The following is an 18,059-nucleotide window of genomic DNA, read 5'->3' on the forward strand; positions in this document are numbered from 1 at the left end:
AAGCTGGACTACTTAATCTCTCATTATTACATTTTCTCTGGCATGAATTTATTCCTGGTTGCCTCCATATCACAATGTTTTGACACCATATGGCAATTAGATGATTGTAGCATAGGAACCTGAATAATTTGATAAATATATATTACTGTTGGTAACAAGTGTTACACCAGATGGTGTAAAAACAATCAACATATGTTTTACAGTGAATGGATTAATGGTAACAATGTATTAATGATATTTGCAGTGTGTCAACTACATCATTCATTTGTAATACACCATGTGAAACCACAAAAAGACAGGACAAAGAAAGATCAAACAAAATGTATAGTCGTAATGGCATCAACACATGGCGCTGAATTCAACAAACACCAGAGTATTTTTTTTGGAAATTTCCATGCATAATAATGTGCTATACCGGTATTCATTTGATGATGGTCATTTTGGTCATGAAACAAAGATATCTAAACACCATATTAACCTTTGAAAGGTCTGCATTCGACATTAAACTAAAAAATAAATTCAAACTCAAGTTTGCTTAGACTGTGTCTTTCACTGATTCTGATTACTATGAGATTTTGAAATTAAATGATTGCTCAGTAGTTTAAAAAAGAAAATGTAAAGAAAGTATTTAGATACTTTCAAAATATACTGTCCTAAATTTACCTCTTTTGAAAAGTCAATTCTAAGGGTAGGGATCAATGTATCCTGTACTCAGCAAACATATCTCATTTAATTTAGGGACAAAATCGATGACAATGTTAATTACTAAATGTAGGCAAAAAAAAAGCACTTTGTTGTTTTTATATACTTTTCACTGAAGGAATGATATATTTTACATTAAACTCGTCAAAAATAAAAAATAAACACCCAAACAGTTTCTTCAGCGAAAATTAATTCCAGCTAAAATTAAGTATTCAACAGTAGTTTGTTACTGTCTAATCCGGGCATAACTTAACTTACATGGTAGCTTTTATCTAGCATTGCCTTTTCATAAATTTAATCAATAATTCTAACTTATTTTTTATAGTATATATCAATGTTATTAATATGAGATATATTTAGGTAGAATACTCTAGATAATTTATATACTGTAGAATACTTTATTTTCGCTTGGAATTTATTTTCGCTATTTTCGCTGGAGGGATGATTCCGTGAAAATAAAATCCAGCGAATATACTTTTTTTCCTATATTTCACATTAAACTCATCAGAAATCAGTGAAAATAAATTTCATACAAAACGCCCAAAAAGCCTTTTCAGTGAAAATTAATTCCAGCGAAAATAAAGTATTCCACAGTACATGGCATTTTGAAAGCAAGCAGAGATAGATCTAAGCCAGCTTGAATATTAACCTTTTTCACCACCAGCTCCCTCTTTTCATCACAAATTCACAAAATAGTCCTGTTTATAATCTTCACTTTCCTTCAAAAGATTAGGACAAAAAACATTTTTTTATAGTAAAAACTGAAAATTGACTCAAATATTGTCTGTTGGTTCCAAAATTAGGGTTCATTTCCGGAAATACTGAACAATATAAAAAAAGTGCAGACAAATTTGGGCAAAAAAGTCTGGTGGGGAAAAGGTTAAGTTACACTTTGACAGTACCAGTACTTTATGATTACTTCTCTATGATGTAATTAAAACAAGCAGCCTGTCGGCTGAGATAGCTCCGCTGTTAGCAATGCACATTTCAATTAAAGAACTGAAGATATCATTAGAAAATGAACAATATGTATAGTATCAATGCAATCACACTTGCTGTTTTTAACAAGAAGTGGAAAATATCACTTTTTATCAAAAATTACAAAAATATTCATCAAAACTAGAGAATTGAAGATATCAACACAAAAGAGAGGTCTACCTGTAGTACCTATATGTATACCGGTAATATCAAAGCAATTGGACTTGCGTTTTTTAATAAGAAGTCAAAAATATCACTTTTTACCAAAATGACAAAAATATTCATCAAAATTAGAGATTTGAAGATATCATAATGAAATACATAAATCTGAGAGAGGTTTGCCCAAGGTACATATACACCAAGTATCAAAGCAATTGCAGTTTTCAAGAAGAAGCTGGAAAATAGAAAAAGTGACACGGACGACTACAAACAATCACTCATATGATAAGCTTCGCTCAACAAAGTCGACAGCGAAGCTAAAAAGTTGACACGGACGGCGATGGACAATCCCTCATATGATAAGCTCTGCTCGACAAAGTCGACAGCAGAGCTAAAAAAAAGACCTAGTACACAATATGAAAAATAGAAACTGAGAATATTGCAATTCCTGTATTTTTTTTATTGTGATTGACATGCACTGAAAAATAACAGTTTATAGATCAGACACATACATGTACATTTACTACCTGTACAATTCATAACGTATGGAGGTTGCTTTTACTTTATACTAAATTCACTTCATAAAATACATACACAAGTCAGTCTAGCTAAATGTTTACCTTCACAATATTTCAATTTTGATTTGACATGCTTTCATGTAACAGTATTATTAGATCAGAAACACACTTTTTTTCATTGTCGCTATAGATTCTATTTTTAATCAATAAATCTTTTCATTTCATAAAATATACCAGCTACTGTAAAATAAAAAATTTTCGCTTGAAATTAATTTTCGCTATTTTCACTGAAGGAAAATATAATAAAATTTTCAGTGAAAATAAAATCCAGAAAATATGCCTTTTTCCCTATATTTTTACATTGAACTTGTCAAAAATCAGTGAAAATAAATTTCATACAAAACACCCAAAAAGTGAAAGTTAATTCCAGCTAAAATAAATTATTCTACAGTAATTCAATTATTAATAGTTAAAGTATGACTACGAGAACGTTGATGATCGTTAACAGTCTGTTTGGGGTTGAGGTTCTAGAAAATGTCCAAGTCTTGTAGGCCAGAAGATGTTTACCTGATCCAAGACTCCAAACATGTTGTTAATAGTCTGTTTGGGATTGAGGTTCTAGTCTGAGTCTTGTAGGCCAGAAGACGTTTACCTGATCCAAGACTCCAAACATGTTGTTAACAGTCTGTTTGGGGTTGAGGTTCTAGAAAATGTCCAAGTCTTGTAGGCCAGAAGACGTTTACCTGATCCAAGACTCCAAACAGAGTGTTATCGCAGTAACAACCATTAGCATCCAAGTAGGTAAACTCTAACAAAGTAATACTGCAAATTTGGTGTGTTTCAGGTTCTTTTTACATCGTCATCACAGGTTGTGTGTTATCATACCGTGTTACGTAATTCCTTTTGTATAGAATAACAATAGACCAATGACCTTGAGAAATTGCACCTGTATTATGTAAACTACATGTTGATTTCAACCACAATCCACATACTTAGTCTATAGAGTGACCATGGATCCACAAAGCTTGTAGATCTGGAAGTTGTTAGTTCATGTAGCATTTTTAAATAGTGAGGAGAAATTTGTGATTTCTACTTGAAAACAACCTCATTCATCAAAATAGTACGCTTTTTAGTAAATGTGAACAGTTTTTAACTAAGAGACACTACTTTCTTCTAAACAGGCATTATGTACCTTTATTATTTACTTTATTAATCTGAACACCTAAAAAGAAATGTTAACTCTTTCTTTACGGTATTAATAAAGCATTATTCTATTCTATTCTATTCTATTATTGAGTACAAATAGTAAACACTGATTGTTTGGATCAAAGAATACTAGGCTAGAAATTGCTACCAAAGCATGCAAAAACCGTTTGTTATCCAAGGTTAGCGAACTGTTATAACAACAGACAAGACAAGTATTACAAACGTTTACCATCACAATATTGTTATTTTTAATTGCACTTGAGATGTTCCTGCATTTCTTGGTCTTTATGTTGATTTATATACAATGTATGCGCTATAAATAAAGCACAGTAAATATATTACAAAGCTAAGGCCAGACATTCATTATCCCTTGTTTCGCAAACCCGCCGAATGAACAGGAGCCGAAAATGAAATAAAAATAATATTTTATTTCAGTGTAATTTCTCGCGCCCGCCGACTTGTAAGCGCAAAAAATGGCTAAAAAAATATTATTTTTATCTTCATTATTTTAACGCCGACCGCATAACAAATCCAAGTTGCATTTTCGTGGGAGTATCATGATCAAAATACCAAAGTCTCGCGCAGATGAGAAACAAGGTTATACATGGAATAAAATGTTATTTCACTTACAATTCTTCGAGAATCACACAAATCTAATGAAAAAAAAAAAATTAATTTAATTTTGTTTCTACCGAAATTGTCATCTAAGCGTTAGGCCGTCACTGATGGGCTGCTGAGCTGGAATGCCAATTTTTAGTTTTAAATACCCCGGCTTAGTGTTCTAGGTTCTTCACGTAATTAGGTGTTTGTATGCAAGGGATTTTTCCACACAAAAACGACGAATTAGGCCGAATTTTGTTATCGGTTGGCTTAATATAACCCCAACGGACCGTATTTTTGTGAAAGATTGGTATTTTTGTCCTGATTTGTAGGAATCTGAAAAACGCGTTTCACAACTTGTCTCTCATTTAGTTTTATGCATCATTCAAGATGGCGGCCCCCATATAGTAAATATCGTATTTATTTTATTATCACGTGTGCGCCAGCTGACTGTGGTATGCACCTAGGATGTAGGGCATTGTGTGTTGGTATGTACCTAGGGTCTAGGGCATTGTGTGTCGGATTGGTTATGGCCAGGCCTGCACACCAACACTGCCGTGTATATCAACACATTGCCTAGGATCCTATTCAGACTCGAAACGCTGCAGAACAAATGGCTAACTAATAACATAACTTACATACATACAGCACAGCATATGAAAGAGGTTAACTGTGGACAACTTGCAGATGATGAAAACATTTTCAGTCTCAACTCCATTAATTTGCTATGATTTACTGTGAATCACAAGAGAGTTAATTGCGTGTACAAAGCCCTTGAAAAATCCCACTACAATTATAAATACAAAAAGTACTAGTACATATTTTATTATTTTACTTTTTGTATATTTTGTCAGTCTGAACCAAACATCTGTATGTACTGATAATTGTGTCAATGGATAATAATTGTTATACTGTGGAATACTTTATTTTTACTGGAATTAATTTTTGCTGAAAAGGCTTTTTGGGCGTTTTGTATGGAATTTATTTTCACTGATTTCTGATGAGTTTAATGTGAAATATAGGAAAAAAAGTATATTCGCCGGATTTTAATTTCACAGAATCATCCCTTCAGTGAAAATAGCGAAAATAAAGTATTCTACAGTACCTGTAACCATAACATTTATTTATTGTTGTTGTGCTGCACTTGTGTGAACTTTGTGGTAATAAATACTAATTTCCCCACAATCCAATGCTCTCCTAATGAAAATCACAAGTAAAGTTTTTGACCTCGGTTTGACACTAATTATCACCAGAGACTCTTTCTACTCCTTCCCATAACCAGAGAAATTCCCTAGTTAAAGCTTAGTAATTTATCATGCTGTACTCTTTAGTCTATGCAACAGTCAAAGTCTGTCACACATGTTTCAAAATACATGCATTATCATGAGGTAGATTAAGATTTTAACAACCATTGAAACACAAAACAACATTTTCCCTTTCTAAAAATGTCCCCAACCTTGTGCACAAAATAAAAAAAAAAATATGTGAGTAGTTTTCAAACAGACACACAATGTCAAGAAACAAAACTTTTTTTTTTTTTTTTTAAGGTTCAAATAAATCTATAATGAATTTTAAATCATTTGACCGGACTCTTCATTGAGTCACTGACTAATCAAAGGCCCATCCTATTGCCATCATGAAAAGTTGCGGATTTAGAGGGTGCATGCCCCTCTCAATCCGTCGTTACTCATACACATATATGAAATCCATGCACTTTTAGACTGTAACCATACTGGAATAACAAATGCTCGTACTGAATTTCTGAATGCAGTTAGCATTTATAATAAAAGTATCCTTAAACTATCAAAACAACAAATTTTTGCAGAAATTTTAAGTTCGAGAGATGGGTACATTGCCAATAGGGCTAGCAAATTTACTGACAGCATATTATTTTACTATAAGTTATTTTACTTAGACTTTAGTTATTTATGTATTTTCTTTTGTCTTGTGTGTACTTGTGTTTTATTATATTTAATGTCTTTTGACCACAGATAATGTAACAAAATATATTATTTAGTTTCAAATAAAATATACTATACTATACTATATCTCACAAGGCAATGTGGCAACGACGACATTGTAACAATGTGCCCCTTCTAAGTGAACATCCTACTCTGACCTAACTTAACAATGAGTTGGGAGGCGTTTCCACAGTTTAAGTAGTAGGAGTATTGAGAGTTTAATGTCTACACTATATATGTCGGCCATAGTTTATAAGTGTTAGTTCGTATCAAGACGACCTCGCCATAATATTTGACTTCTTGTGCAAATAAAATAAATAATAAAAATGATGCAATCAGTGTCTAATCAGTGAATGTAAACATACTTTAGTTATATGTGAGCTTACCTATAACTTCAGCTATCATGAAAATAAGAACGACGACACATGCAATTGTTAGCTGTCTCTGAGCTTTGCTGTTTTTCATAGGAGCCTGCCCAGTATGGCAATGGTGGTCGGCGACATTCACTGCAGAGGGACGTATTAGCGGTGCGTCCTCATCACTGACTTCATAGTCGTCTCGTAGCGCTAATCGGGGCAGATTCTCACCCATTTTTGACGTACTGACGCGGAAGGTATAGCTCTCGTCGTCCTCTAAACTTGGTATAGTTCCGTTGGGTGTGTAGAGCTCAGTTGGCTTGGAATCGACGAAGTTACTAACAAACGAGAGTTCTTGATCGCTGCTGGTCGCCATCTTAGATTGGTGCCGTGTGCAAAAAGTTGATTGTTTTCGTCGGTTCCCTGCGAATCACTTTTTGTTTATTATTTTTATAAAGTTGTCTTGCTGATTGCGAAAGAAAAAATAACAACTCAAATTCGCACGATCGCGTTGTCCTAAAACTTGAAAACCACGTCAAACGTTCCCGGATCTTGTTGACGGGAAGACACAGGGCGGCTGATACAAGGGAAAGCGGAAGTGTTCAAACTTCTGAAAAAAAGGCGAAGTTATAAAATAAACTTACAATAAATCAGATTTGAAATCACCGACGATTTGCGTGAAGTTTCCGAGCTGTATGTGATCCATATGGCGTCGAATCTAGGTACACTGCGATAACGTACACTGTGGCCAGGTAATTAAAACGTCGGTAAATGTCGACAATACAATACACTATAACTATATAATTTACTATATGCGCAGTAATTTTCATATCAATGTTTGCAATGGCAACGCCCAGTTGTATTGTAATCCTAATGATGTTAAAAGTGTATAATAATGCCGGAATAGTCAGATCTGTGCACGTACAACAACAATGTCGTCGTTTCCACTGTGCCGTACTGTTCGAAGTGCAGTGACGTCAGATGAATGACTGACGATGACATACATTCCATTGGACCGGAGTACGTAGAACATGGACACTTGATTTTATTAATATTAAAAAAAATATACATTGCATATAATATATGCATTTAACGTTATATTTGTTGTAAATTTGCCTCTGCAGACGAAAAAAATATTGTAATACGTGGTAGGTCAAACCAAAGTGTTGCTTTACTATTGGTTCTTCCTGGGTTCTACGATGCGTGCCCAACTAATAAACAACCGATCTGCTGCGATTTTGCCCCCTCCCCCAAATGTTGATGGAATATGAACCCGTAGGATGCAATCTCCAAGCATCGGCCGAACCAGAGATGTAGCCCGTAACTCAAAGTTCGGTTTAACTGTTAAGTAAAGTTCGAGTTACTAAAATGTAGACAAAAACGAACAATTCTATGTTGCCCATAACTAGAACAATTTAAGTGTGGTTTTACCTTGATAAAAATTGGCGTGGCAAATTTTGTATCTTGATGTTTATGTAACTCGATGTTTTCGTAACTCAAATAGTTAAGCATCTCTCTGATATTGGAATTGCATTGGTAGCTTGGCAGTGGCGGTGGCGGGGATGGGCGCCCCGAAAAATATTGGGGTCGCCTCCTCTCCAAATCAAGCTGAAATCCCTTACGTATTTGTGTCCATGCAACACAGTTGAAGAGGAATGCTTGTTTTCCTTCTCAAAATGTAGGAAATAGCGCTTCTAGGGGTATAGATTTTTTGTTCGGAGGAGCATGCCCGGTCCCCGCCAGTAGAGGGGTGGTGAGCAATCTGATTAAAATCTGATGTAGTGTACGGGCTTTAATTATTTTGGCTATAAACTTATTTTAATTTTATTTTTTATTACTTTTGTTACTAATGCCATTTTATTTTATTTTATTTTATTTTATTTTATTTTATTTTATTTTATTTTATTTTATTTTATTTTATTTTATTATTTTACTTTGATTTTGATTTTGTGATTTTTTTTTTTAATTCCGCCCTACCTAGGTAGGGCGGAATTAAAAAAATCACAAAATCAAAATCAAAGTAAAATAATAAAATAAAAGGGCATTAATAACAAAAGTAATAAAAAAATAAATTAAAATAAGTTTATAGCCACAATAATTAAAGCCCGTACACTACATCAGATTTTAATCAGATTGGGTGGTGAGCAGATCTTGCCGCCGCCTCTGCTTCAACACTCTCAATTTTAATTGTCAAAGCTCACCAAGCGGTAGATCGACAGTTCACGGTCGAGAGGTTCATGTACACCAACTTGTCGGCATGGGGGAGGGGTGCGAACCCCGTGGGTACTTGTAAAACTACTGACAGGGGTGTGTAGCTGGTTGTTTGAAACCCCTACCCCTTATCAGACAGAAATAAACTCAAATTTTGCCTACCCCTTTTCAGACAAACTGTGGATATTTGACATCCCTTTCCAGACAGTAACCATAAATGGTACCAAGGGAAAAGCAGGTGGGCTTGAATTCTCCTGATTGTTGGATCACCCAAGCTCTAGAGACAGTCTTTGGAAAATATGGTCACCTTTTCAGACAGAAATAATGAAAAAAGGATACCCCTTTTCAGACAGACAGCGTAAAATAACATACCCCTTTTCAGACAGAAGTGGTGAATTTGGGACCCCTTTTGGCGGAACATATACATACAGCTGAAACCACTGAACTGTTTTTTTCAGCCGCTGAGTCGCCCCTACTGCGCAACTGCCAGGCCTGATGAATCGGTTGGCTGTAACGCTACTAATCACTAGCTGTCATCCAACTTTTCAAACGAAAAGTCGACGCGCCAAAAAAATAAGTGTAAACCACGCCCTCCAACGTCACGAAGTTACGCCCATTGACGCGACATGACCTCCGAATTCAACCAATCAAATACTATAGCGCGTATTTCTATAATCAGTCGTCCGAGATTTTTTTCTCGATGTCATCATGTCGAGTTACGGCAACAGTCCTTCAAGAGAAAGTCAACTGGAATTGTGGTTAAGTGGCATTGATGTTGAACTCCTAAAGTATGTATCGACACTGAGGACGACCGGATATACAAGTGTTCGGGCGCTGGCTCGGATAACTGATGATGATATTTATGATTTCTTACCAGAAATGCCACCGGAACACAGATGCAATGTTGGCTTGTCAGTTAATTCACATAAATAAACATCGAGAATGAAAGTTTGCGCTCGACTGTTCCGCATATTTGTCGGGTCAGTGGGCGTAACTTCGTGACGTTGGAGGGCGTGGTTTACACTTATTTTTTTGGCGCATCGACTTTTCGTTTGAAAAAATGGATGACAGCCAGTGATTAGTTGCGTGACGGCCAACCGATTCATCAGGCCTGGCAGTTGCGCAGTAGGGGCGACTCAGCGGCTGAAAAAAAAACAGTTCAGTGGTTTCAGCAGTATTGCACTTCAATGTGAGTATCCCTCGGGGTTGCACACCGTTTTCCGTTTTGTAACAAAATGTGCGTCCGACTAAGCAATACTTTTGTTTTTATGTAACTTGACGACAAACGGATTCTTTCTCTCCACACTATAACCGTTCATTTATAATTTCTGATTCATACACTTACATCCTTGGTGTACTGTTGTATATGTTAGGCAGTTTGTCTTACTATTCACACCGAAACACACTGACCATTATACCATGATAATTCACAAATGAAGTGACCCCCCACGTTCAATTCAAAAGTAAAATGACCAGGCTGTCGCAACTCGCCGATTCAAAACGGCCTACAAATATCCTCATGCCAATACCCTTTAGGCCAGACTTTTCTTATTCCTTGTTTCTCGGGTTTTTATAAGGCAATTTTTTGAGGAGGGCGGAAAAAAAATAAAATTAATTTTTGTTTCCATTAGAATTGTAAGTGAGATCATTGATCGGAGAAAATAAATTAAATACAATTTTATTCCATGTATAACCTTGTTTCTCATCTGCGCGAGACTCTGGTACTTTGATCATGATACTCCCACGAAAATGCAACTTGAGTTTGTTATGCGGCGGGCGGTAGAAAAATAAAGATAAAAATAATATTTTTTAGCAATTTTTTGCGCTTACAAGTTGGCGGGCGCGAGAAATTACGCTGAGAAATGAAATTTTATTTTTATTTCATTTTCGGCTCCTGTTCATTCGGCGGGTCCGCGAAACAAGGGATAATAAAAGTCTGGCCTTACTGGATCAAAATCTTCTGAACAATATTCAAGGGTCAATATCCCCGAGTCACGATTATTAAATCTCTTCAACCATCTTGCAAAAACCGTGATCCCCGATATGATTTTTACATAGCACCCTCATAATCACAGTCATACCTTCTCCTTTCCGTTGTAGAATCGTACCTTGTTTCATTCGTTGTATGGAACTTTGCGCCATACTCGTCCCCAAGTAACAAAATGTGCAAGGACTTCACCTGATCGTGTTTGATTGATTGAACGAACAATGGCGCACATTTTATGTTATTTTATTTTATTTTATTTTATTTTATTTTATTTTATTTTATTTTATTTTATTTTATTTTATTTTAATTTTATTTAATTTTATTTAATTTTATTTTATTTTATTTTATTTTATTTTATTTTATTTTATTTTATTTTATTTTATTTTATTTTATTTTATTTTATTTTGATCTATTATTTACCGTTGATAGTTTTTTGAAGTTTTGGTAATGGCGAATGCTAAAAGATCTGATGCCTGTGGCGATAGCTAAAAATATACCGAATCACAAGTACGTAACAACAAACGTAAAAAAAATAAAAAAAAAATAGTAAAAGTAAAATAAATATATAAAATAAAATACACGCCGTACAATACATCATATTTGAATCAGATTTCATAGTATATATGTTTTCTAGGTTTGGTTGAAAATCGTGGAGAATAAACACGATGACACCAATTTATGTTTCGCAGTCTAATTAATACATAATATCCATCAGTTCAAATGTTTTTATTCTTATATAGACGAGTGGCAGTGTAAGAAATTAAAATATGACATCATAAGTTTGATTATTTCATGGCAGAAAACACAAATATATTCTATTTAATCACTAATATGTGTTCCGATCTTAATATTTGGCTAGGCAGGGGGGGAAATAGTTTAAAATTGTTCTGTGATTCGGCCTATTTGCCCGTATTTAAGCTTTCGGATAATGTATATGTTTAGAGAACGTATGCATCACAGATAAATTTTTCTATCATCCCCTGTTGATATCTTAAAGCGGGAGGGTCGTCACCTGCGAACGCGAAGGAATTGAGTCCTAAACGACGACAACAACACACGCTAAAACGCAAAGGATCATGGTTAGCCGCTTGTTTGTAAGCAATGGCACGCTATGGCCATCTGACGGACGCGCAGGTGACGACTCCCCCGCTTTAAGTAATTGTTTCTGCCATGGACAGACGATGTCTATTTGTGTATGCGTTACGCGCATTAGAAAATTTAATAATACAAAATTTCTTCATCTGGTATTTAAAACTAAAATATTGTCATCTTTTATATGTAGATATTTTTCATGCTGGTAAAATGACGTTTCAATTATTTGCATCAATTTGTGTAATTGTGTTATTGGCTAAGTGGTACTATGAGTCTCATGTTTATATTAACCTGCAGTTACAACATATTCTAAACAAATTATTACCCAAATATTTTTATATGAAATGTTATTTCTCTTTACATTCACATAATACCAAATCTAAAACAGGAGACATCGCTTGCTGAACACGATGAATTTATGAAAAAAATAATAAACAATAAAACGTTGTGGTATAGTGAGCAATCGCAGCTCGATTCGTAGTACGTGCGTTATTGTTGTTTTATAATCTTCAATTAAATGTTCAGTATAATTTTGAAATATTCCATCTCGATCTAATATTGTTTTTTTGTGTCCGCGTCTTGAAATTCCGATAGCTAATTCTAAATTTTCATTTTATGATTATTATTTATTCAGTTTTATTATTTTTCCCATAAATTCATCGTGTTTTTTGTTAGGGTCATGTTCTAGCCTGACAAGGTCGCGTGAGTTGCCGTGAGTTGGCGAGGTCATCGGTCATATTCATGTTCCGCCGAAGACGCAAGCAAATACTCAGGTAAAATGGGCGTTTCGCGTACGTAGCAAATTTCAATATTTCTAGTCACATATTCAATAAACTAGGTAATACTGATTACTAGTATTTCTTTAGAATTTACATTTTGTAATATAGCATATGATGTGAAATATATAAATAAACTTCACATGGTTACACCTGCGTGGTTTACATAGATTTATTTCATTATGATTGTAACGTTAAGTTTTCTCTGATGCAAACATAGAAAGTAAAATAACCCATAAAGAAATAATTACTAGTGAACGTTTATACACTGCGAATGGTAAGTAGTCGGAAAATGCCGTTGAGTAAACCTAACTGGGAAATAAAGTTTCCTGCAGTTTGCCAATATCCTATCTGAACTATTATCGTCACGTGATATTAACGTCCAATAATAGGCTTTGTACCAGACACGTGATTTGTATATACACAGAAGTCCGCAATCCTACTGGTCAAACATTCTACGCTGGACTAGTCTTGTTAAACATTTTTTCGCATTATTCAACATTTATGGCTGTCCAACAGACATTGAATATTGCCGCCCTGATTCGGAATCAAGTTATAAAGTCAGTGTGTGAAAGCAGTGGTAAACTTTTGAAGGACACGACTACCCGTTTTGTGCGACAAACTGGATATTATAACAAGCCAGCAACTGTTATTTCCAACAAGAGCTGTCTTTCCAGTCTCGTGGTATTCCATTCAGTACAACTACATTCACAGATGGCACTTGCTGATGTTTTGAGTGTGAAAAATATTGCCATTGAAGTAATTCATGTTCATTGTTTCAGTCGTAAGGACATACTCATGAGATGACAGCAGAATATGTAAATAAGATAAGTGACATTCCATGCTTGAATTATACGTGTTATATTCCATGAACTCTAGCCTGGTTACATCGCCAAAATGCAGTTTCTGTGAAACGTATGACGAAACATTGATTCATCTATTCTATGAGTGTATAGTTTAGGGTTTTAGTTACATTCGTGCCCTGTGTCTGCTGTACCACGCACTGTAGCAGTTAGTTTAGTGTCGCCCGTTGATAGGCTCATGGGTGCAGTTTATATTTGGAGCCAACAGATGTTAATACCTATGTTTTATTAGGGTCCCGACATCAGTAATTCCACATAACAATAATTCAGCAATGGATAATTCAGAGTTCATAATGGGAGTGATTTTCTCGTTGCTTAGCAATGTTGTATCAAAAAAGTTTCAGATTCCTACATGTTAATATATAGCCCTTCAACAGTTGTATTAGACTGGCACAGTCTGAGCGATATTTTAATTTTAAAGTTCAAATTACATAAAATAATTTTAAAGTTCAAATTACATAACATATCGCGAAATGGAGGTGTAATCGCGAAATCACGACCGTGGTGCTTTCGCGTCCACCTCAAATTTTCGCAAAAATATTTTCCCCAAGTTTTTTATTATCATACTTTTTAACTGAAATAAATCATCACAGCTGGACCAGCCTACAGTTGCATTCAATCGTATACAATTCAATTTGTATTTGATGGAGTATAAATTTTGTTGATTTTTCAATTGTAGGTTGTTACTCGTCTGCGTTGAGTATCATTGTCGGTGCCGAAGAACGTCTAGGTCGCATCTATTCGCGGAGTGCATGGGTAACGAGAATGAAGAATAAGAAATATATATATGCTTAGCAAAAATAAAAAATGAATATTACGATGAAATGTAATTACTTGATATATTGGACTCCATGTATGATCCTGTTAAGTAATTAATTTTCACTTTTCGCTATTTTCGTTGAAAGGATGAATCAGTCAAAATAAAATCAAGTGAAAATATTCTCTTTCCTGTGTTTTACACTCATCAAAAATCAGTGAAAAAAACTTCCTACAAAACAGCCAATATGTTTTATTAATTGTTTAAATTAATTCCAGCTAAAATAAAGTATTTTACAGTAATCGGATTTCTCTGATGGGTAGGACTAGCTTACGTTAGCATATTGATGCATCCTTATGACAAGAGTGATGGACATGAAAGGTAGATGACAGGACGCTGAAATCATCAAGAGATCTATGTAGCTGACGCGGAGGACGTTCGAGGATGCGTTACCTGGTAATCGTGCAGGCCTTGTCGGGCTTAATGGACAGTGGTCGTCGCGCAGCGCGTGTTCGAACTTCAGGTAAACAAGTCATTGTCAATGACACGTCCCCGTTCCGTTCATATTTGAGTGACATATACATTCAAAGCAGATCATGACCGAAATGCACCTGCATATGTACAACACATTGTGCTAAATCTGAACAAAATCCATCCATGCATGACTGAGATCCGGTTCTGGAATTGTGAAAATATGTGATTTTGATGCATTTTCGGCCTTAAAATGGCCATCATTCCGCTATTGTTAAGCAGATCATGAAACAAATGCACATATCTATTTGTGACATGATGTACCATGTGTGTGTGAAGTTTGAACTTGATCAATCCAGACATGTCTTGGATACGGATCCAGAACTGAATTCTTTAACAAAATGGCCGCCAGTCGGCCATTTCGAATTTGATCCGAAAAAAAAAAAAGACGTGCATCAAGGTCCTATTATGTTTAATGTATGTACCAAATTTGAACAAAATCCATCCATGCATAACTGAGATACGGGTCCGGAATGGTGAAAATGTGCGATTTCAATGCATTTTCGGCCTTAAAGCGGCCCCCATTTGGCTATCGTTAATGAGATCATGAAACAAATCCACATACATATTTGTGACATGATGTACCTTGTGTGTGTGAAGTTTGAACTTGATCAATCCAGACATGTCTCGGATACGGATCCAGAACTGAATTCTTTAAAACAAAATGGCCGCCAGTCGGCTATTTCGAACTTGATCCGAAAAAAAAATGACGTGCATCAAGGTCCTATTATGTTTAATGTATGTACCAAATTTGAATGAAATCCGTCCATGCATAACTGAGATCCGGGTCCGGAATGGTGAAAATGTGCGATTTCAATGCATTTTCGGCCTTAAAGCGACCGCCATTTGGCTATCGTTAATGAGATCATGAAACAAATGCACATACATATTTGTGACATGATGTACCTTGTGTGTGTGAAGTTTGAACTCGATCAATCCAAGCATGTCTCAGATACGGATCCAGAACTGAATTCTTTAAAACAAAATGGCCGCCAGTCGGCCATTTCGAACCCGATCCAAAAAAAAAATGACGTGCATCAAGGTCCTATTATGTTTAATGTATGTACCAAATTTGAACAAAATCCGTCCATGCATAACTGAGATCCGGGTCCGGAATGGTGAAAATGTGCGATTTTGATGCATTTTCGGCCTTAAAATGGCCGCTATTTGGCTATCGTTAATGAGATCATGAAACAAATGCACATACATATTTGTGATATGATGTACCTTGTGTGTGTGAAGTTTGAACTTGATCAATCCAGACATGTCTCGGATACGGATCCAGAACTGAATTCTTTAAAACAAAATGGCCGCCAGTCGGCCATTTCGAACCCGATCCAAAAAAAAAAATGACGTGCATCAAGGTCCTATTATGTTTAATGTATGTACCAAATTTGAACAAAATCCGTCCATGCATAACTGAGATCCGGGTCCGGAATGGTGAAAATGTGCGATTTTGATGCATTTTCGGCCTTAAAATGGCCGCTATTCGGCTATCGTTAATCGGATCATGAAAAAAATGCATGTGCATATGTCCCATATAAGGTGTGATGTATGAGTGAAGTTTGAACTTAATCGGTCCATGCATGTTCAAGATACAGGTGATCACGGACGCACGGACGCACGGACGCACGGACGCACGGACGGACGGACGCACACAGGGCAAAACATAAGTCCCCGTTTTCGGACTGCGTCCGAACGGGGACTAACAAACACTGTATTTTACACGACGTTCACGTCGCCATGAGTTCTGTGTCACACAGAACGCAGTGCGACCACCACCGTCCTTCAATATGCTAGCAGCGGATATGTATAGGTGAGATCAAGGTCCGAGGTGACTATGAGAATTTGAACGAGGGACTTAGCACTAGCCAATCAGCTCGAGAAAAGATTCGTATTAGCCAATCAAATTTCGCGACTCTGATTGGTAAAAGTAAAATATTTACAGTGATGATTGGAACATCAATGATAATATGATTTACATAATGGATAACATGTGTGGTCTTCATTCGATTGGTAGATTTACTTCCCGCCATGCAGGTCTCGCGTTATGTACCATTCGGGCCAATTTCGAAAACTCACACCGTCACTGGTAGCATTGTGGTTGTCGCATTAGACTCATGATCGGTAAACCTAAGCTTAAATCCTACCTCAGGTTGAACATCAAAAAGGGTCGACCCCTACCCTGGGTGCACGGGCGCTTGCAACAGGATTTATGGTTAAGGGAGATAGGCTTGTTTAGGGTTATATACTAGTATAGAAATAAAGACAGGGTATGAAACGTCCGCACTTGGAATCGCTGTACACCAAACGAATACGGCTGGTTTGTGAATAAACTCGCCCACTACACTCACCAAAAAAGCAATCCACTTGACTATCAGACTCTTATTTATCCAATTTTGTCATACGTTTGTAATAATTTGTCTGTAAATTCGCAAAAAAATGATAATTTCTGGCGCTATCGAGCGTCGCGGCGTGAAAAACACAACTACTCCCTGACAAGCTCCGCCCATCGAACGCTCATTGGTGGAAAGGGTTCGGGTCAAAGGGTAACACTCTCGCTCACCTCACCGGGGGATATCACCCTATATAATCAAAAGTTGACTCGTTTCGTTGACAGTGGTTGGTGCTCTCTCCGCTTCGTCGCAAGTCTGGCATCTCGCCGTTGATGCTTAATGATGTCAATGTCATTGAATTCTTCGCCCAGGTCAATTTCACCGACATATTGATTTTGCCGCCCTTATTTTCAAGCTGCAAATCTTCTTATATGCTCATTTCATCCATTATTATATTGTCGTACATCCACCTAAACACATCTGGGTTGAATCCAGGCCTTTGATTGATGACATTTTTATACATCATTGACAATCTCGTGGACGGCAGAATCAAGTACTTGTTGTCAATGATATCCTAGTAACCTTTGAACTCCTGCACCAAAGTTGAATTGCAAACTGGATTACTGCCCTGTCCCAACTACGTTCTTTGGGTTGCACTTTACTATTATTGATTATTGGAGTCAATAACGAAAGCATGTTTGAATCATCGTTCGGTGCTATTATGTTTAACACATCCCTTACATTAATTTCCGAAACGACACATTTCTTCCTGTCAGGGCTAGGCTCATCTACAGTTTTTGGCTGGTAGCTCTTCTGATAGCAGAACTTTGCTGACAGCTTCGACAAATATCGGAAGCAGAAGCCTATGATAATATGCGACAATACTTTATATCACGCACACTTTGAACAGTTTTACCATTTACTGGATTAGATTCAATTAGTAGGTTTTGTGTGACAGTAATATTACATGGTTTGGTCACACCAGTGCATAGTTTTATCCTGTCTAAGAAGAGTACTAGAATATCT

The 18,059-nt window shown here is 36.1% G+C and overlaps 1 protein-coding gene across 1 annotated transcript in view; it reads right to left on the bottom strand.

The window, feature by feature from the left end:
- LOC102805211 (proton-coupled zinc antiporter SLC30A2-like) overlaps positions 1-6,890 on the bottom strand; it is a 31,513-nt gene extending 24,623 nt beyond the window's left edge. The window contains exon 1 of the mRNA XM_085494299.1: positions 6,511-6,890. Coding sequence (XP_085350425.1) covers positions 6,511-6,856 — 346 coding nt within the window. The 5' untranslated portion in view covers positions 6,857-6,890. The remainder of the gene's footprint in view (positions 1-6,510) is intronic.
- Between the last annotated feature and the right edge of the window lie 11,169 nt (positions 6,891-18,059).

Source organism: Saccoglossus kowalevskii, chromosome 20 (assembly GCF_978046115.1).
Source record: "Saccoglossus kowalevskii chromosome 20, keSacKowa6.1, whole genome shotgun sequence".
In the NCBI taxonomy this organism is placed as follows: Eukaryota; Metazoa; Hemichordata; class Enteropneusta; family Harrimaniidae; genus Saccoglossus; species Saccoglossus kowalevskii.